At 35.0% G+C, this 22,293-nt stretch overlaps 1 protein-coding gene across 1 annotated transcript in view; it reads left to right on the forward strand.

Annotated features, from left to right (window-relative positions):
• The window catches only part of LOC111055114 (serine/threonine-protein kinase mTOR), a 69,598-nt gene that overhangs the window by 37,549 nt on the left and 9,756 nt on the right, over window positions 1-22,293 (forward strand). The window contains 14 exon segments of the mRNA XM_039426207.1: window positions 191-367; window positions 2,000-2,107; window positions 2,419-2,549; window positions 3,290-3,494; window positions 4,274-4,445; window positions 4,619-4,799; window positions 6,092-6,494; window positions 7,842-7,967; window positions 8,504-8,649; window positions 9,702-9,806; window positions 10,910-11,132; window positions 17,307-17,504; window positions 19,337-19,558; window positions 20,623-20,805. Of these exon segments, the coding sequence (XP_039282141.1) occupies window positions 191-367; window positions 2,000-2,107; window positions 2,419-2,549; window positions 3,290-3,494; window positions 4,274-4,445; window positions 4,619-4,799; window positions 6,092-6,494; window positions 7,842-7,967; window positions 8,504-8,649; window positions 9,702-9,806; window positions 10,910-11,132; window positions 17,307-17,504; window positions 19,337-19,558; window positions 20,623-20,805 (2,580 nt within the window).

A 22,293-nucleotide genomic window follows, 5' to 3' on the forward strand; every position in this document is an offset into this window, starting at 1 on the left:
ACCAGTATTAGATAAATAATTATTAATGATGAAATCATGAGACCGATGCAGCATGTCATTGAATAAATATGAGAGAGATTGTTTTGAGTATTGGAAGCAAGTTCTACTGTATAGTACAATAGTATTTCAATAACATGAATAATTAGTATACTCACCGAGATAGATAAAATGTAAAAATGTTTCCTTTTAGGTGAGGAGTCTGGACACAAACCCAGATGTTCGGGGCACGGCAATGGAGACTCTGTGCGCAATGATGGTGCAGCTGGGACGCAAGTATCGCATCTTTGTGCCGCTTGTCAGCCGAGCTGTACTACGCCACAAAATTCTATGTCCAAACTATGAGATGCTCAGCAATAAGATTCTTACTGTAAGTTATACAATAATTCATCATTCATTCATTGACTTAAACTTCAGTATTCTTCAATTTTACACAATCCATTACGAGCTGCGAGGTGATGAATCAACACAACACTTGACGACACAATTTAAACACTTTTTTGACAACATATCAGTCGACATACCTTGACCTTAGGTCTTTTTTTATCTATTTTCTAAAACGTTACTGTTTAATTTTGTTTCATTATTAATCAAAGTTTAAGATTACCATCTCTGCTGATGGTACTTTATATCATCTGTGTGGGAACGCGCCAACTAAGCTCCCCGACGGTGAAGCTCCCCGTCAGTAAAGTTTTTCAAACATTTTAAAACCACTTTCGAGGGGATCTACTGACGGCGTCAACTGAACTTTAGTTATTCCAAATTGCTTTTTTCATAAATCATACAGTTCAATAATTATTTTCTTAGTCTATTATGTAAATTCATCTATAAATTTGCTGTATTGTAAGCTATTGTATAAAAGTGTATAAGCCAGTATATATTGTAATCTACATAAATAAAGTACTCAATCAATCAACCAATCAACCAATAGGGGATTTACTGTCGGGGAGACTAGTTGGCGCTAGCGTGCAAGGAGTTAAACTGAGATTTATAATTCATGCACTTACTCTATGGACTTCCTCAAATCACGCCTGGTTTTCACAGTCATTCATTGCTTTTTGATGAGTTATCACATTTTTCAAGAACCAATTGTTCAAACTTAATGTTCAGCTTTCAACGTATTTAGTGGCATCAATATAATTATACTGGTAATATATTATATTGTTACAATCGTCCTGAGCGCAAGGCTCGCATGACCCTTAGGCCGCTCCTGTACGTACTTACATATTATATTCTATACATATATGCAGGAATCACTTGCCAGACGTACAAACTCATTCTGAAAATGCTTGCCAATTCAATAAGAAACAGTTGAATTTGGAAAGAGAAATAGTTTATTTTTCTTTTTATGTTTGCAGTGATTGAAGTGACAACATCAACAAGCTATTCTTCCAATAATCGAATTCATAGAATGTGTGAAACAGTGTCTGTGATTGTACTACTTCCCCGCCCGCTTCAAGCTGGTTTCAATGCCCAATAGGGGACAGCTGTCGGAGAGCTTGGTTGTCGTTAGCGTGCGAGGAGCTTAGTTGCTCGGTACGATCACGACAACCAGACCCCTCATATCTAGCAGGGGATCTACTGTCGGGGAGCTTAATTATCTTGAGCGTGTGGGGAACTTAGTTGTCGCCGACAACCAAGCTCCTCCGTTCTAGTAGGGGATTAGCTGTCGGGGAGACTAGTTGACGGCAATGGTATATTTCGCCAGGGGATTTACTGACGCCTTTGATCAAAACAGCGAGGAGCTTAGTTGTCGGGGAGACAGGTTGGCGGCGACCCGTCTGTATAAATGACACAACTAAACCCATTTTCAATGTTTGAATAATGTTATAGTAAATATATAAATGAAGGTTTCTTATCAAAAGTAAAAAATGACTTAAATGTTATAATATATCATTATTATAGCCTAACAGTGTAATTGGTTCAATTTGATTTATTTCTTGATGTTTTAATTATGTATCACATTGAATTGTACGACAAACATTCTAATTCATTGTTCTAGGAATCAACTGTCGCTCCAGAAGAGGATTTGCTCATAAGCAGACAAAAGTTGAATCGAATAAAAAATAGAGAAATTCCAGTTTCTTCAGAGACAACTACAATCAAGAAGGTAAACAATAAAAATGTTATGGTCGAAAAATTCTGATTGAGAATGCATAGAAATTCTGATCACATGAAGTATTCTGTGGGTGTTTCTGTTAATTGAAATAATGATTGGCTCCCTAAGATTATTTACATATCAAGTGAAAATTGGAAATGTTTATATTTTCATGTTTCATCATGATTTCATTCAACTTGTATTGTACCAAAAATAAGTTAATTACTTCCTAGTTTTTCACTCTTCATGAACCTTATGACTATTCGTATAGATCAATTGTAAATTATCTGGAATTGTTTACGAAGAGCTGTTCTGTTTTGCAGATGAAAACATTTCCCAATAATTTGCAAAAATCTTGGACGGCAACTCGTAGAGTATCGAAAGATGATTGGCTTGAATGGCTGCGGAGGCTGTCAATTGACTTCCTCAAAGAGTCTCCATCGCCAGCTCTCAGGTAAGTCTCGAACCCTTACATTTTATTGGAAACTGAATGGAATATTCCATAATTAGTATACCCTCAGTTCTACTCTCATTTTATTGAAACATTGGTGACATTGTAGAGAGAAAATTTTCCAAAAACTGCTGTCCTGGATATGTTGCAATCTTGAGGTGTGCAATCTAAAAATTAAACTATAAATACCAATTTGATGTTGAAATCAAGTCTCATAAACTTACTGTGAATAGAAAAATGAAGGTTCCGTATTTCATGTCAAAAATGACTTGCCAAGGTATCATATATCATTATAGTGCAATTGATTTAATTTAATCCTCTTCTTGATTTATAAATAAAATATCACGTTGAATTATACGGTAAATATTCTTATTCTTCCATGAATTAACTGTCGCTGCAGAAGAGGATTTGCTCCTTAGTAGACATAATATGTTTGATCGAATAAAAAACAGAGTAATTATCAACTTACTTACTTATTTATTTATTTATTATTTATTTATTTATTTACAATCAAATGACACTAATGTAATAACATTGAAAGATAAAATAATAAGGTAGTCCTTGTGCTTATTAAAACTTATGGTTTTTGAAGTGATCATAATGACACTAAATTGTAATAGCCAATTTTGCAGATGTTCCCTGGAATTGTTTAATTACTTTATTGAAAGAATATTTAAATATCTTGATATGAAAGTCAATAAATTATCATAACAATTTTGCCATTGATGATTGGTTAATTACAGGTCGTGTTGGGCGCTTGCACAGACATATTCGCAACTACCCAGAGACTTGTTCAATGCGGCGTTCGTCTCGTGTTGGACAGAACTCACAGAAGACATCCAGCCGGAGTTGATAGAGACATTGCGACAGGCTCTACTGGTTCCTGATCTTCCAGAAATCACGCAAACCATTCTTAATCTTGCCGAGTTCATGGAGCATTGTGATAAGGTAGATCAATTAGCATTTATTTACTCTTGGGGTGTGCAGCCTAAACATTATATTACTATTATTACAGATACCAATTTCATGTTGGAATCAAGTCTCATTAAAAGCATAACTGCTATTGTCATGACATTAATAAAATAGGTTCGATGAATGTGTTTCCTTACGCGAATTTCCTCCAAGTTCTGTTTCAAGTTTATAAAAACTTGAAATTCTAGTTGTAACTAGTGTACCACAAATTACTCTGTGATGTGCTATCTTATTGAGATCTTGAAAAGTGGAAGTTTCTTTAATGGAGTCAGTCATCCATTCTAAAAGTTTCAATATTCTACAAATTTTAAATTTGACTCCCTCCCATTTATCTGTATTTAGTATAATATTAATTATTATGTTATATGGTATACAAATTAATTTCCGCATGAATTTAGCATTATTGTAATGTTTATTGTTTTATGGATCTATTATTCAATACCTTCTAATATTTCAGTTTATATTATCAGTTTAGTTATTCTGTCTCACCACAGTCGATTAATATTGTATTTAAAAAACTTCATGAACATAACTTATCCAAAATTTCATTTTAACAATTTATATGTAAAATTATAAATCTCTGATTTAGTGGGAGAATATTTCTCCAAACATATTATCACAGTTGCAATAATTTATAATGGGGGGAAAAAATAAAGTTGATTTATTAGATTTTAAGATTATTAGAAGTAAGTTGATTTTATTAGAAGTTGAAGATTAGATTTAGTTTCATTTTTGTGAGTATTATTTGTAAACAGGGTCCACTTCCTCTGGATGCGAAGCTTCTGGGTGAGAGAGCCATGCATTGCCGTGCCTATGCAAAGGCTCTGCATTATAAAGAAGAGGAGTTCCACAAGGGGCCAACCTCCCAGGTTTTAGAGGCATTGATATCCATCAACAACAAACTTCAGCAAAAAGAAGCCGCTGCCGGTAAGTCATATCTAGTCAGTTGCTTCTGTCTAACCAGTTTCGTACATTACATTCCATTTTATAAGTACTTATTCCTTATGAAACTGGCTTATTAGTTTACTGAATATGTATCATGCATAGCTGATGATGCTCATTATTTGTGAAATAGATAATATGAGTTTTAATGTGTGCAGGTCTTTTGGAATATGTGATGAACCATGATGGAGATAAGTTCAAAGTCCAAGAGCGTTGGTATGAGAAGCTGCACAATTGGGAGAAAGCACTGCATGCGTATGAAGAGAGACTGGCCGAGAATCCACATGACATTGAAATAACTCTTGGTCAGATGCGATGCATGGAAGCTCTTGGTGAATGGTGAGTGGTATTCTGTTTATTCTCGGTTTTTTTCATAAAATGCTTATTGTGCTTTAGAGTACTGGTCAAATAGACATTGTTGAAAACTTGATCATTCTTTCAAATATATAAACGATGCACCAACATCGGTAACAGTCAAATGCCAACACGGTTATTTGGCAAAGCAATACTATAGTGAAGTTGGCTGACATCTTAGATCCATCTCTATTGTAACGTTCATAAATAAATAAATCTAATCTAATCTTATTCCGACATACGTTCAAGTGTATATGATCATGTTATGAGAAACCTTTGTTCTGACAAAACGAAGCGAGGCAAAGGTTTCGGTGGAGGGTACTCCAAACTGAAAGAGATGCAGGCCATAGGATGTCATTTCAGAGATCAGTATATCCATCAATAGTTAAGGTCTGAGTTCTGTCTCTTAAGTAGCTTTCCATTAGTTCTAAAAATATTCCCCTGAAACCATATTTTTCAGGTTTATTGAAAAGAGAGCTATGAGGAACGGTGTCAAAATCTTTTTACTAGTTATTCTGTGAACAGTAGACCTCACGCAGTTTTCTCATCCAAAAGTATCTGGTGTCACCTGTTCACCGGTTTCTCCAGACATCTGTTTAATGCATGCAATGAATAATCCACTTGTCAGCTGATTGATTGTGAATATTCTATAGTCTGTTTAATCTTACCTTCAGAGTAGATGATATATATATTTAGTGAGTATGGAGGAAATTCCTTCTCCTTTCATATAACCCTTAAAATGCAAGATTTCAAAAAACCTTGTGTATACATCGACTCGCAGTTAAATAAGGAATATTCCTGACAATCTCATAGAATTCTATCTACGCGTTTGGCCGTAAATGTGTTACATTTAGAAAAGAATAAAATCTGAGTTAAAACATAGACCTCAATTCGTTCGGTCAAATATCTAAGAAAACAGCAATGGTCTTATAATTGGAATTGAGTTTATGGGAAATAGTATTGGTAAAATCAATCAATGCATCTTCAGTACTTTTCTCAGTCTGAAAACCTGAATGTCTGATGCCTGAATGAAAACCTCAGTCTGAATTCAATGAATTCAAATAAATCAGTGTTATTGACTGTTTCGATTATCTTCAAACTTCAAAGAATATTCAAATACATGGCAACATATTTGAACCTATTTTAATTCAATTGAGTAGTACAGTATACTTTGATACATGCCAACATATTAAAACATATTTTTGGTTTTAGGGGCCAACTTAATGTTTAATTTTAAATTCATGGCAACATATTGAAACGTATTTTTTTGTTTTTAGGGGCCAACTGCACGAACTGGCGGACAAGCACTGGCACGAGGTGACCGACTCGGGCCGAGAGCGCATGTCGCGTATGGCGTCAGCGGCGGCCTGGGGTTTGGCGCAATGGGACTCGATGGAGACGTACGTGTCGTGCATCCCACGCGACACGACCGACGGTGCATTCTACCGGGCAGTGCTGGCAGTGCATAGCTACCAGTTCGCCTCCGCCCAGCTGCTCATCGACTCGGCACGTGACCTGCTCGACACCGAACTGACTGCCATGGCCGGTGAGAGCTACCAGCGAGCCTACGGCGCCATGGTGTGTGTGCAGATGCTCGCCGAACTGGAGGAGGTCATTCAGTACAAACTGGTGCCCGAGCGACAGGCCACCATTCGCACCATGTGGTGGGATCGGCTACAGGTAAGTTGCTACTATTGAATGGCAAGTGAATAGAAAGATGAAACTATCCATCGATCAAACAGAATAATACAAGAAGAATACGTTGAAATAAAATGAAAACAAATAAGGGTACTAGTTATTCTATTCAATGAAAACTCAAGAAGAATATTACTAACTGCAAAACTTAGTGGACGACTGCTTAGGTAGATACAACTTGTCCAACTGTAGTAGTAGGAATTGAAAAAACGTTCCCAAAAACGAATATAAAATTCATTCTATCATTAAAAACAATAAACATTTGAAAATCGTTTGTCATGATTCTAATGTTTATATAGTTGAGACAGTTCACAAGTTGGATCATGTTGTAACTAGGTTTTGAAAATTATGTTTTCGCCACACTGCACAGAAAGCAGCTGTTATCCAGTCCCTACGTAGATCTGAAAGACCTTGTTTGCAGACGACTCTCGTCTGACGTCAGAAAAGGGTTTCTTTCCGGCCTAGACCGGAAAACGTACTCTTTCTAGCCGCTAACATGGAAGTCCGTAGTTAATAAGTCATCCGCTAGGTCGGGCGAGTGTCAACATTCTTCATCTGAAGTTGCAATTATTTCAGTTCGAGTTTCGAATCAAACTAATTCAGCATTCGCTTCGCAACCATTTTTATTCAATTATTTATTGTTGATTAGCGCATTCCGAATTTTCAAAAATGCTTGAAGATGACGACGCCCGTGATATTCCAAGTGAAATTTTAAAAGAATCTGAAATCCTGACTGCAAATCTTCTACCACTAAAATCAAGAGATAGGTACGATAACTTAACGAGTATTCTTTATTCATTTTGTCAGCAATACCTGTAGTGTGGCGAAAAATATCGTTCGCACCACGGGCAAAAATGTTTTTCCGGCTCTCAATCTTGAAAACCGATTTCGAGCCGGAAAAATATCATTTTCTGCTCTAGGTGCGAAATATACTATTCCAGTGCTTAGAATCCTGAACATTGCAGGCCAAGAACGAAAATGGGATCAACCTTAAATAATAAAACAATAATGAGAAAAATCTTCAGATACTGTTGATGGTGAGATATTGTAATACCTATCCATAATGAAAACACAAGGTTGCTGTCAAAATATCACTTATTCATTTTAAAAAATCACAAACATGTTTCAACACCAATGGTGTCATCTTCAGTGTGGCAAAAAGTTTCACCTGTGATGCTTGACCGGCATTTGTTGCTTTGTGCTTTCTTTTTTATTTCTTCTGGCTGGCAGTCAAATTGATTTCAGCAATACTGGATATGTATCCAACTGTAATGTATGATGTAGTATCCAATAGTATGTTTAGTAACTAATGAATATATTCATTGTTTTCAGGGATGTCAAAGAGTGGTTGAAGACTGGCAGCGTATAATTCAAGTGCGAACTTTGGTGGTGAAGCCCCATGAAGACATGCATACCTGGCTCAAGTATGCTTCGCTCTGCAGGAAGTCTTTCCGTTTGGTAAGTTTTAAAGGTTTTGATCTATAGTTATTTAATTAGTAGTTAGTATTATTATAGTAATAAATACTATAATATTGTTTTTGATTTGAATATGAATAATTATGGGAAAATTTTATTTCTTGTGATAATTGAAAATTTTGAATCTCAATCATTCATATTTATATTAAGTAGAACTGGCACTCATTTCACAAGCAAAATCTAATAATTCTCTAAATCAAGTACTCTAGGAATCCTCCCAGATAATGTAAGCTGATAATAATGCAAAGAGAAGACATGAGTTAGCATGTAAATTTCCATGAAATTTAGTTTCTGAGTTTGAATTTGGAAATATTTATAGAAACGCTAAAAACTATTCTTGAATATTGAACCAATCTTAACAAGTTTGTATTGGACTAAAAATCTCGAAAAGTTTTCACTTTGTGAAAAACTTCCGATAAGTGACACTCAAGTCACTAGAATGTATTTTTTAAATTTCCATTGTCTCAAAGTATCAACAATCTACCGAATTCTGATCAGTATTGTCGAATTAATTTCAGAATCTATCTCATAAAACGCTGGTGATGCTGCTGGGAATGGACCCTTCCAACAATCCGGATCAGCCACTTCCCACTAACCATCCTCAAGTCACATTTGCTTATACAAAACATCTATGGGCCACTGGCAAGAAGGAGCTGGCATTCAGGTATTGTATTATTATCAATCATTCATGCCCAGCTCAATTTATTCATTACTACAGAAATCATGAATAATCTTTCTCAGAATGGTATGAATGATTCTACAAATGAATGTATATTGTTTGAACATAAAGACCCGTATCAGGTAAGAAATAGCAAGTTTCTAACTTTTGACTTTGAGTAAAAGTTTCAAAATAGTTGAGTAATTAAAATATAATTATCAAATGTATTCATTTTCATATGAGACGAATTAAAATTGTGAATTCTATATGCTTCAAAGGATTAAAAAGGAATTTTAACTCTTTAACAAACTATTGTAATAAAAAGCCAAAGTGTTTTCCTGTAAAATAAAACCAAAACCAGCTCTGTATCTTGTTCCATTAAACTTTTATAATTACTTGTTACATAATTAAATCTGTTTTTATTTTTATTGCCATCATAATCATTGATATACTTTATATATTACTTCTCAATGTGAAAGGTAAACTGAATCGATAAATCTTGATAGTAAGTACTGTACAATATTTATGTTTCTCTATTTTTGAACTGTTTTGTTTCTCGTAGCCAGCACACAAACCAATAAGGTTTTGCTGGTAGTGCAAATACTAATTTTAAGAAATTCAATCATTATAATTTGTACTTTCAAGTGATTTCTTATATTATGTGTTGTTTTTGTGTTTCGTTTGAGGCAATAAATGAATTTGAATTTGACTTATATGCATTTTCAAAGTTGAAAAGTAACTTTGGCCGGCAATTTCGGTTTGGAATATTCTAATGTAATGTTTCTAAAAGCTTTTAATTTTTAGTTTAGTTTCCATCATCACTCGATGAACAATGTCTCATACACATTGTTTTCAGTTTGAGACTATTGCTATTGCTAGTCTCATCAAAATGCTTTTTAACTATTCTGTTGTATTTCCTTTATGCAACTCTTTGATTGGTTTTGAAAAAATAGCACTTATGTAATAACAAATAAACTATTTGATAATATTATTTACTATAACGTGTGTATCGATTGAAAACTATATTGAACCATGTGCATTTGCATTGCATTTTGCAGCCAGCTGCACAGTTTTGTGCAACAGTATCTGCAGCAGTCTTCAAACCAGCTGCACCCCGAGGATGCCAAACATCAACAGGAAACCCACAGAAGGCTACTTGCACGGTAAGTTATCCATAGATAATATTCGATTCTCATATTAGTCATTTGAAGATCATGGATCTCAAAATTGTAAATTATGTTCAATAGTTTTCGAAATTTATGAACTAGATGTAATTTAAATAATTTATATTATCTTATTCGATAATTTGAATATGTTTATTCGATTTGGTATGGGTGACACCCACTTCATCAAGAAATCAGTTGATTCACACCGGTTAGTATAATACGGCCGGATAGGCAACTTCAGTACGTCAAGTTGCTGTTGCTTTAATTCCGTATCTACATATTGGCCCAATGAAGGCCAACTTCGGTAAGCGCCAATGTGTGGATGGGTGGTTTGCTACCGCTGGCCTTCATTGGTCACTGGTTAAATTGCAGGCTGAGCCAGGCTAGCCAAGCTTACTTGACCAGCGACTGAGCCAAGTGTGGACTTGGGCATTAGAAAGTCCAGTGGGTACAGTATCATAATTATATTTAAATTCTAAAATAAAAAGAAAATTCTGAATAATACTAGCATATTCAGAAGCAAAATTGTAACCGCTAACCTAACCTTTAACCTTCTACAAACTCCTCCCTAACCTATTCTCACTAATCCCTAACTAGTGTGAGACGGTGTAGCTGACTTCAGTCTGCAACGAAAACTTGAGACTTGACAAACTATATGGCCCAACTTCCCATTCGTTTCAGTCTCTCAAGAAATTGTAGAAATAGGTACGTTATGAACCGAGATCCCATTCGACAATATACTTCAACTAATCTATAGTGAGGTCCACGTTATAATGACAGTATTTGATCAACTTTGGTTTTGCTATCCTTGTCTATCATTCGACAAAGCCGGTGGTACTATCCTTTTCTAGGTCCACAACGATGCCAATTATGTTTTTGACAGAGTAGAAATATAATTAATTAATGCAGAGAATCGGCATCAATACTAATCTTTATCTAATCATCTATCTTTATCTACTGCCATTATAACGTGGCTCACTATAGTAGAATCAATCATTCTTAATGTAAATGTAATGTCATCTGGAATCAATACTAATCTAGTTAAATCAATAATTTTTTAATGCAAATGTAATAATGTCATTTGTAATTTGTCATTTGAGATGCTACTTGAAGCTGGGCCAGTGGCAGGAGAGCCTGCAGGGCATCAACGAGCAGTCGATCCCAGCTGTTCTTCAGTACTACGCCGCATCCACCGAGCATGACAACTCGTGGTACAAGGCGTGGCACGCCTGGGCATACATCAACTTCGAAACCGTCCTCTTCTACAAGCACCAGCATCAGGCCATAGGAGAGCCGCCCACCCCACGTGCCGCCGCCCCTCTGGTAAACACCCAACTACTTCACAGTTGATTCAATTATTGGATATTTCGTTGCATTTTTCATTGTTTACTACTCTCGTAGTTCACAGTTGATTCAATTATTGGATATTTCGTTGCATTTTTCATTGTTTACTAGTTTACAGTTGATTAATTATTGGATAGATCGGTGCATTTTGCACTGATTAGTAGTTTACAGTTGATTCAATTATTGTATTCATTGGTGGATTTGGCATTGTTTACTATTTTACATTGGATTTATCGGTTAATTTTTAATTTAATTTCAACACAATTTCGAGAAGAAACGGATGTTACATTCGTGAGATGATGATGCCTTTCATTGGAAAAAATGTGACAGATTGAGTTGAAATTAAGTGATCCTTTTCAATTGCGATTCCTGTTCGTTTCAGCTTATTCATCAATTTATTGATTCAATTATATACAATTCATCAAAATGATTGAGGGAGGAACAACAGGTACAGCCCAGAACTGTTCCTCTCTTGAATTTTGATGCATATACTAGTCAGAAAGTAGGTAATGTTTCTTTTACTTTAAATATATGTGTTCAATTTTCAGTGCTAACACTCACAAAAAGAAATTTTGAATTTAAATAAATTCAAAACCAAATTAAATTGCATCACTTAGCTCAACTCACTAAGCACTTGAAATTGTAAAATATTGAGTTTGAGTTACATTGAAAATATTCAGTTTCGTCTTGACACCGGGGTCACTCATTTAAGGGACAATTTTATGCTTACTAGATTGGTATATTAATCAGTGTTATGAAGAGATCACATGATACGCGTACAGTAAACGATCCTAATTTACAAGTATAGATATTGATACTATGATGGATAAGATTCTTCGGATGAAGATTCTAGAATAAATTTTTGAATCTTAACTCATTTCATATGAAGTGTATTTTTCTTCTCTTTTCGAGCTACCAAATTTAGAGGCATGTAAATATAATTTATGGTGTCTTATGCTATCAGTAAACATTATGTTGATTTATAGTAGTCTATTGTTATTTCATAGCAGTTGACTTGATACATGAAAAAATTGAAGATTTGTGAATTCTTTAAGGGCCGGTTTCCGAGCTCGGGATTTAGCTAAGTTCTAGACTTTAACTGGCTTTAAACTCTGGAGTCAGAAAATTGGCTTTCCGAGTCAGAGCGTTAACGTAGTTGAGGACTTAAATAGACTCTGGAGTTTAGAGATCATGTTAGAACCTGGAGTTTATAATTTCGCTTTTTGAGTGAAGGGCTTATAAGTCCAGGACTTGAATTAGATTCTCGCCTCTTTCCGAGTCAAGGATTTATCAAAAATCGTTAAGTACAGGACTTGAAACAGCGTGATTTTAAACCCTCGACTGGGATAGGGTTTAAATTCAAGTTCTAGACTTAACTGAGCAAATACAATTCAGTTATTGTTTTGGATAGATAAAAAGCCAAATAGATGTCATGGAATACCTAAATTATTTGGATTAGTCCATCTAAATTCATAATTTATAGTTTGCAAGTTCATTTTGGAATATAATTTTATCAGAATTATGTGTAAAAACCTAACCTCATTTTACGACTCTGACATAACCTAAAAATGTTCAAGCGAAATAATACAAGGATTGCCTGGAATTTATATTCCAATCTGAATGTTATTAATCAATGTCATATTCAACATATTAATAATAATAAATTATTTCTCCAGTTTTTTTTTCAAAACTAATACGTTTTCAAACTAAATAGTCTAATGAAATTTTTATTCCAAAATCACTGGTTAGGATCAATGATCAATAATAACATAACGTAAAATGAAATGTTTATTCATTCACCTTTCAAAGGTTTTGCTTTGAATAGGCCTAAAAAGAAATCGAAACGTATTTTTACAAAATAGTTTGGAGAGCATGCTCATTTCAATTGTCCCGCTGTAATCAGCTGTTTCCGTTTTGCTATAATGCCAACAATACAACAGTAAAATATTGTGAATTTCCCTCATGTTCACTGCGTTAAAGTCCTGGACTCAAATAAGTCGAGAACTTGATAGACTCCGGAGCTTAGAAGATAAAATCGTGACTCAGAAAGTGAATTTAGACCCGAGAGTTTATTTCAGTCCTGGACTTATAGATCCCGAGCTCGGAAACCGGCCCTAAATGAGTTTGGTTCTGGATCTCGTTCTCCATACGATTCTTTTCGTCGATTGTTGTTCATAGAGGCATCAGGTGATGGGTAACCCTTTATTTAATCTGTATTTAACATGGAAGCAACGACAGCATTGATTATACATTGTAATCTGTGCAGTCAAGCCCAGTTTCAATTTGAAGAGACTGTGGATCTACTTCCCAAATCAAGAGTTGGCGAGGTTTCTGGATTCAACAATGAAGTCTTTTGTTGGATCTCGTTCCCCACGCTACATGTTCTCTTATGAATATTTGTAGTTCCTAAGGATTGTAGTTTAGTATTTTTGTTCAAACGTCCCTCCAATGAATTAATATGATGATTATTTTCGATCCGAGCTCTTATTCTTAAATTATTGTGAAATTCACTTGAGTAGCCTAAGTGCCAGTTTTCTATAAACAAGAAGCAATAAAGTAATTGTCTAAGGATTGTAACTGGAACTTACTTGACCAGTTTTATTTCAATAATACAGTCGAATAAATTTCCCATCTGAAAAATTGTAAGGTTTCTAAATTTAAAAATGTCATTTTTGTTTCATATCTTTCCCCTTGATACAAACGATTCCAAACTAAGATTGTGATGAAACACCCGTTTATTTTTCATATAATTAAATTCAGGGACAAATGATGACACTGTATCTCATACTGTATTGATATTTTACTTTCATTTCAACGAATCCTGCTATTTGTGAATTAATGAAAAATGAATCAGCTATGAAATAAACCGAGTGAGTGTTTTCAACATCGTAATAAGGATGGACGTTCAAACTGCTTTGCTCATGCATTTTAATCAGAGCGGTTAATATCAATGAGATTTCTTCTTCCTAAATCAAGGAGTATCGGCAAGGTTTCTGAATTCAACACTTAAGTACTGTGTTGGATCTCGTTCCCCTTGCTACAATTTTCATCCCTGTCAAAGGATTCTTATATTCAATTTATATTAGATTTTATCAGATCTTATTTTTTATGCAGATAAAACAAATTTGTAATACTGTTTTTAGAGATTGTTAATGTTTGTACTGTATTATACTTTTATCTTCCTTAATATTTAATTATTATTCTTCTCATGATTGTTCTACTTTAATAAGCAATAGTATAGTTTGAAATATACGTTTGTTGCTGGAAGTATTCACTGCACTGATAATATATCGTTATCCGAGCAGTCATGCCTAGTTCTCTTCAAAGAGGCTGGGTGCAGACTTCCCAAATCAAGCCACGGCGAGGTTTCTGAATTCAACTATTGAGTCCTGAGTAGGATCTCGTTCCCCTTGCTTCATTTTCATAAAAACAATACTTAACTCATTTCACAATTTAGAAAATCACATGAATTTTTCATACAATAAGAATGATGCTCATAAATTGTTCAATGCTGGTGGCCACTAACGGTAGGACATACGTCTGTGAAGTTGGCCCGGATGATGTCAGCCCTCTCAATGGAAATGTTATAAATCGTTAGTTTAGGTTTGTTTTGACAAATTTGACTTTTGTTTAGGTTTCTGAATACAAAATTTGGAAGTTTCAAATTCTCCGGGCCAAGTTCACACCAGCTCGGAAATTTTCATAAAATCAGTTGAAAATATTCTAGATCCTTAGTTTAGGTTTGTTTTGACAAATTTGACGTTTGTTTAGGTTTCTGAATACAGGGGGATTACATTTGAAAAAACCCCTGCATCCGCTCACAGGAAAATTACAGCCAATAAGTTTATGGATCAAGGGGATGTAGAGCCACCTTATCTATTCATTCTTATGTTTTGAGAAAAGCCTAGCAGGAGCAACGAGATAAAAGCCCTTTAAATACTCCCAGGGGTTGATACATCAATTAGCCTGGATCCAATGAAACATTCTGAACCCTATGCTGGAATCATCCATGACATAGGATTAGACAAAGTCTTCGTCCACTATTCAACTCCAGCACAGATGTTGATGTACAAATCATTTACAAAAAGCACCTATGTTGTCCTTTCACTGGATGCTACAGGCTCAATAGTAAAAAAATTAGACGACCAAATGGGCTGTCAGGTCACTCGTTTCCATATGAGATGGTGTTAAATGCTGGTGGATATCAAATACCAGTGAATCAAATGATATCCGAGAAACAAGACTCGAATACAATCCTCTTTTGGATCAACGAATGGAAAAGGAGAGGGGCTCCTTGCCCTCGAGAGGTGAACATTGACAACTCTGTAGCACTGAAAAGTGCGGTTGCGAGATCATTTGGCCGATCATCTGATACACATGACTATTTGGAAAAAAGCTTTTCTTTTCTTATCAAAGAGAGATAATTTCTCCCACCTTGTTATATCAGATTTGATGTAGCACACTTTCTGAATGCTGCCAGAAATTGGAAGATTTGGTTAAGTGGAGAGAGAAAACGCTTGAGAGAATTTTATTTGGGATGTATTGGTATCATAATAAGAACAGCTGGTTTGGCCCTGATATATTCAGTTGCAGAATACTGTGCTCCAGTATGGATGAACAGTGCTCACACCAAGCAGATATATACAGCTTTGAACTCAACTATGAGGATGATCTCAGGCACTGTCAAGTGAACTCCTAGAGAGTGGCTCCCTGTATTGAGTAATATTCCACCACCACAACTGAGACGTTATAAAGCTCTTAAAAACTTGTTTGCTGAAATAAATAAAAATCAGACCCTACCCAACCATGAAGACCTTAAAAATATGCCAAGACAGCGGCTTAAATCCAGGAATGCTCCATGCAATTCCGTGGACTCCAACTTTGACTTACCCAATGCCTGGAGATGGCATAATTTTGCTGAGAATGGGAGTGCCTGGAATTTGGACCCAACCATAAGACCAGCAGGATTTGAACTGCCACGAAGAACATGGACTCGGTTGAACCGAATGCGCACTGGCCATGGAAGATGTGGAGGTCTGATGTATAAATGGGGCTTTGCTGACTCTGCTGTATGTGAGTGTGGCGCTGAGAAACCGTGACGAGGTGCATCAAGCAACACCAAATTTCATCCAATGGCTTGACGCACTGAATTTAACTGTGTGACTTTTACTTTGTAAATAAAATGATGTGATGTGCTTTATCTCATACGATATAATAATATAATAATAATAATAATAACCACCTCTTTAGAGGTTTTGTGGAAGTTCTCATTCATACATTGACGCTGGCATTTTCTCCAAATGAGAGTGAAGTTTCCAATGAGGATGGAGACGAGCTCATACCAGTTCAAGAAAGTCTTGAATTTTTAATATGTAGAATCAGAGGGATTCAAATATTTGAATTCAATGAAATTGAGAGTACACATGAAGATGAGGAAGATATTGTTTGTGATGAAGTCGAAACAAGTAACTCATCAATGGGTCTTTGGATGAGAAGAATCTACGGACTAGTAGAGGAAAGAATTTCTCTTGAAAATGATGGCAGATTAAACGCCTATTACAGTCCTGATTTCGGGAATAAAATGGAAAAAATAGTAAATGATTTTCCTTTGTGGAGTGCAGTAATGCAGTCGCCTCATCTCACAGCATCCTCAGCCCCAGTGGAGTGTGATTTTGAGATTTGAAGAGACGAGCTCTTGACGGGTCAGCAAAACCCATGAGGCTTGACTGATTTGTGGCAACCACATCAAGCATATAGAAGGCTCATGCAAAATTGCAGGAGCACCAAGGAAAATGACCTTGAGAGAAGAAAGTAACACAGCACAAAATTAAGAGAAAGAAAATCGTACAGACAAATATTTCCTCGCAAACAATCAACACCCCATCATTATAGAGGAAGAAGAATTGGAGAAAATGAGTGGAGTTGTATTAGAGAAAATACTGGTTGAGGAAGAAATGGATGAAGCTGAGAAATTACTGGTTGAGGGAGAAACAGTTGAAGCTGAGTTACAAGAAGTAGGTGAACAAAAATTAAAAACTCCAAATTTGGTATTCAGAAATTATGGCTAATGACTTTCTTGCTAGATTATTAAATCCATCACAGTACTTTGATGATGTGTATTCTGAGTGAAACATTAATTTTGTTTGTGGACAGCCAAGCAACCAGTACATCACCAAGTTCACGGTGCCGGCGGTGGAGGGCTTCTTCCGGTCGATCGCCCTGTCGCACGGCAGCTCGCTGCAGGACACCCTCCGTCTGCTGACTCTCTGGTTCGACTACGGCCAGTGGCCCGAGGTCTACGACGCCATTGTTGAGGGCATTCGCAGTATTGAGATCGACACTTGGCTGCAGGTCAGATTTGCTTCTTTTCGAAAAACTGCTACTCTATTAATATGCCCAGTTATGTTCTCGCTTGCTTGTTGCAGTAATCTGTTATTATTTCCGATATCATGTTAATATTTCAGATAACATTCAATTTTTCAGACATCATGTTATTGGAACTGACTAAAACCCAATCTCTTCGATGTTTTGAGCGTCGAGCGAACATATTGTGTTTAAGTAACTTGACTTGCAAGTATCTCAAAATCAAGTTTATACTTTGAAAGTTGAAGCTTTCTATATTTAATTTGAATGATTCTTGTAAATGTCAGTTGAAAGCAATGATAGGATATTTTTGATAATTCTGATAACTCCTATTAACATTTTACATTTTCCTATAAAAATATAAAATAATGTGAATGTTGATTTCACTAAAATGAAGTGAACTTGGAACTAAGGCTCTTAACCGACAACTCTTTGCTTTTACAGCCGCTTATTCAAGTGACACACGGCATAGACGCTTTTCATTCTCTTAAAACAGTTTAATTAATTCAAATACATTCCAGAAACCATTTATTTTACTAGATATTGCAATATTTATAGCATATCACTCGCTCAACTGGCAAATGTAATCCATTTATCCTAAACATTATGTATTAATATTGGAATTCAATTTTTCAGTAATAGTCAGTTTTTGCGAAAATAGTCTTGAAGAATTTTCATATAACACTACTCTATTTTTTGCTTATAAATATGAGAAGGCGTGCCAAAATGTTGTATACAAGAACGAATATATAAATCTTTATGTCATTTCAAGTTTTAACTTACCAAATTTGTATCATTGGAAAAATATGGAAGAATTGGCAGCGCTGATTAAGCATTGTAATCAGAGCAGTCAAGCCTAGTTTCTTTCAAAAGAGACTGTGGTGAAGTCTTCCTAGATCAAAATTTGGCAAAGTTTCTGAATTCAACAATGAAGTTTTGTGTTGGATCTCGTTCCCCTTGCTACATTTCTCCAAACAAATATTTTGTAGATTTTATTTTTTCTTCAAGTTACTGTAAAAAGGTTTGTCTTGTTTCTTTTCATATCATTCATTTCAGTATAAATATATTATTTGATACTTATAATAATTTGATATTATTTTAGACTTGATAATGGCATTATATAGCTGACACATGTCGTGACTAAATAATACTCAGATTTCTACTTTTATTTGATACTATATGACAATACATTCTAATTACTTATATTCTAGTCGCCTTTCTGTGTGATAATTGAATATGATCATGAGACATTTATTACGAATAATAATGTGGCTTATAATGTAGTGAGGTCCACATTATAATGACAGTATTTGGTTAACATTGGTGTTACTATCCTTGTCTATCATTCGACAAAGCAGATAGCGCTATCCTTTCCTAGCTCTCCTAGCTTTCTTAGTTGTAATTTTTTTAACAATATGGAAATATAATCAATTAACAAAATATTCAATCTCAATTATAAAAATCTATTATTTAATCATTCAAAATATATCTTATTGACGAATAAAATATAAATGATTATTTCAAGCAAGAATGAACAGTAAATATCACATCAGATATACCGGTATCAGCTATCTCAATAGAAGACTGTTTCAAGGCAGAAAATCGGCAACATTGTTGTCCTATCTTTCTTCACTGCCACTGTCGTGGACCTCATTATAGATCTCCAATAATTTGTGCTAATGATGAACTAGTTACTTTACTGTACTTATCAACTTCAATTATTGTTGTTATTTCTATTTTATATATTAATTTTTTATGTGCAATTTGAATGTAGAAATCCGATTATCTATACCAAATATGGAATGTGCTGTTTTGTGTAGGTGATTCCGCAGCTGATAGCCCGCATCGACACGCCGCGTGCGTTGGTTGGCCGCCTGATCCATCACCTGCTGATGGACATAGGCAAGCATCACCCGCAGGCGCTCGTCTACCCACTAACTGTCGCCAGCAAGTCCAACAGTCTGCCGCGCCGCAATGCCGCCAACAAAATTCTCAAATCCATCTGCGAACACAGCCAACTGCTCGTGCAACAGGCTATGATGGTGTGTATTCATTTATCCACCATTTTCAAGTAAATTACTAATGTCATATTTTGATTTTTAGTTTGATAATTTTATTCATTCTTCCATTCATTAATGGAGCTTAAAAGAAGTTTTATGTGAAGTGATTATTAAGATGAGAAACGGGAGGAGTAAACTGGATTACTCGTTGAATGAATATTATGCAATATACAATTCTAATTAAACGTAGATGAAATACTATTCTGAATAACAGATTTTTGTGTCACATCAGATGAAATTCATCCAGGCCTCAAAGTTGAAAAAAACTTGAAGCACAACAAAAAATATTATAAATTTAGGTCTCATCCCTGAGAAAACTCGCTGAAGGACATTAAAATGATAATTATTATTCATCCTTGGAAAACAGCTGATAATAATTATTTCGTCGTCTGTTGATGATGGAAGTGAGTGAGCGAGTTCATGTGTGTGGGACTGTGTCAAAATTATGACTCAGCTGTTGAACTTTTGTAATCATTCAATCAGGTACTTAGTGCCGGTTGCAAAAAAAGCCGGGTAATTTTCAATCCTGATTAATTCCAGTAGATCCATCTTTTTGAAATGGTCTTCTCTGATTTGGTTCACGTGAAATTAATCAGGATTAAAATTTAACCGGCTTTTGTGCAACTGTGCCTTTATGAGGGAAATTTTTGCATTCCTCTGGGAATTAATCTCAATTTACTGTGATTAGATAGAACTTTTCTGTATGAACTATGAATGTTATTATGATTTCTTCTTTCGTAATAAATTTTTTATGCTTTTGTACTCCAAAGCGAAGCTCGTTGGCCGATATTCAACTATTAATTTACCTGAGTATTTCAGTCTATTCTATTGAACCAAATGTACTCCATTGAAAAAGAAACAAACCGAATGACTGTTTAAGGGAAAAATAAAAGTAATTTAGATTTTTCTTTAAGATAATTTTAAAGGTAAGCTTTCAAGCAACTTAATTGTATTCTCTTCATTTCTTACTTTTCTCAGTAAAGTACTTGCCATACTACGGTCTTTTTTGAAAATTTATGTTGAAAAATGATTGAATGTTTGTACAGGTAAGCGATGAACTGATTCGCGTTGCAATCTTGTGGCATGAGTTGTGGCACGAAGGCCTCGAAGAAGCAAGTCGGCTCTACTTTGGAGAGCGCAATGTGAAGGGCATGTTCGATACTCTCGAGCCTCTGCATGCGATGCTCGAAAGAGGACCTCAAACTCTCAAAGAAACTTCATTCAATCAGGTGAGTCTCAATACTGAATTCATCCTTGATCGTATATAGCCAATAATCGTTGACAAATTGCAAAATACTACTTGATTCAATACTCATGTATATATGTCAGTACTGTTCTTCTGTATTCAATTTCCAGTTGAATTAAGATTAATGTGGCAAATAATCTATCCTCATTACAATTTAGTATAAAGATAATATTTTAATCATACAAAAGTTCAAAATTTAATGCCTATTCAATTCAAATTCATACACACACATTAATTACATTTAGAATCACAAAGCAAGACAAAATAAAAAACAGCATCACCATAGAATACAACCTTGAAATAATATCACAATCCTAACCGTAATATTTTTTTTTTAATTCGAGCTACTCTGAGAATGAAAGTGTTTTATGTGAAAAAAATGAATGAAAGCAATGCCCGGTGACAGAGTAAGGAAATTGCCCGCCTGGTTGACCACGTCCTGACTACCTAATCTAATAGGGACCCAAGGTTATAATTATTGTATGTATAAACATTTTGGAATCTCCATTGGTACAAAGATTTTCCATTTCGGATTAGTACTTTAGTAAATATGAATTAAAAAAATGGTCTCAAAATTTAGAATAATCCTCTAATATATATTTTTCTAAGTTAGGTTTATCTCTCCTATTCTAATATTCCAAAACCATTTGCAAGGGAATCAATTCTCTTTTACATCATGATCTCTCAAAGTGACATAACTTGGTCGCCAATGCAACCTTTTTTATAAACATCTTTCTACTCAACCAAATTCTAAAACCAATTTGGGTGTATGGGATCCAACTCTGGGGATGTGCCTGTAGAAATAACATCATTTTGATACAGAGATTCCAAAATCAAGTATAAAGGAATATAGTCAAGGCTCCTTGGTACATCAGAAAGAGTGACTTGCATAAAGATATACGCATTTCATTTTTGACCTGTGAGATGATAAGCCGATTTGACTTATGCCATGCGGCATGAGTCGAGACTCCATCATGATGTCAACCCTGAGGCAAGCCGACTACCACAAAATGAAGATCTTACCAAGAGAAGGAATCTTTCTGAACTAGTTAAAAATCAATTTAGTGATAGTGTTTTCAGACTTTAAAATTTTTACTGCTCTCATAATCTCACAACTACTTTGGTCATCAATGGATAAACGAAAGTTTTATAGTTTTTCATACTGTAAGATGTATAGTGAAATAAAAATTGATGGTTAGTCTCTGATACTTGTTTAAATGATGGCAATCAACATGAAAAATGCTCTCTTCAAATATTCTCAAACAAATAAACCGTCATTAGATTGTTTAGCTGTCTTGTTGAAAGCCAGAGCTGAGATTGATCCAGACTGAATTGATGAAGATGGCCACCTTATGTAGTGATAATAGTACTTGTCTAGAGATATTGCTAGATTTGATTCTATTTTTTCTTCTTTTTTCTCTCTGAATGATCAACATTTTTGTTCATTCCCTCAATCCCTCGGAATGGAAAT

This window comes from Nilaparvata lugens, chromosome 1, assembly GCF_014356525.2.
Source record: "Nilaparvata lugens isolate BPH chromosome 1, ASM1435652v1, whole genome shotgun sequence".
NCBI classification, from domain to species: domain Eukaryota; kingdom Metazoa; phylum Arthropoda; class Insecta; order Hemiptera; family Delphacidae; genus Nilaparvata; species Nilaparvata lugens.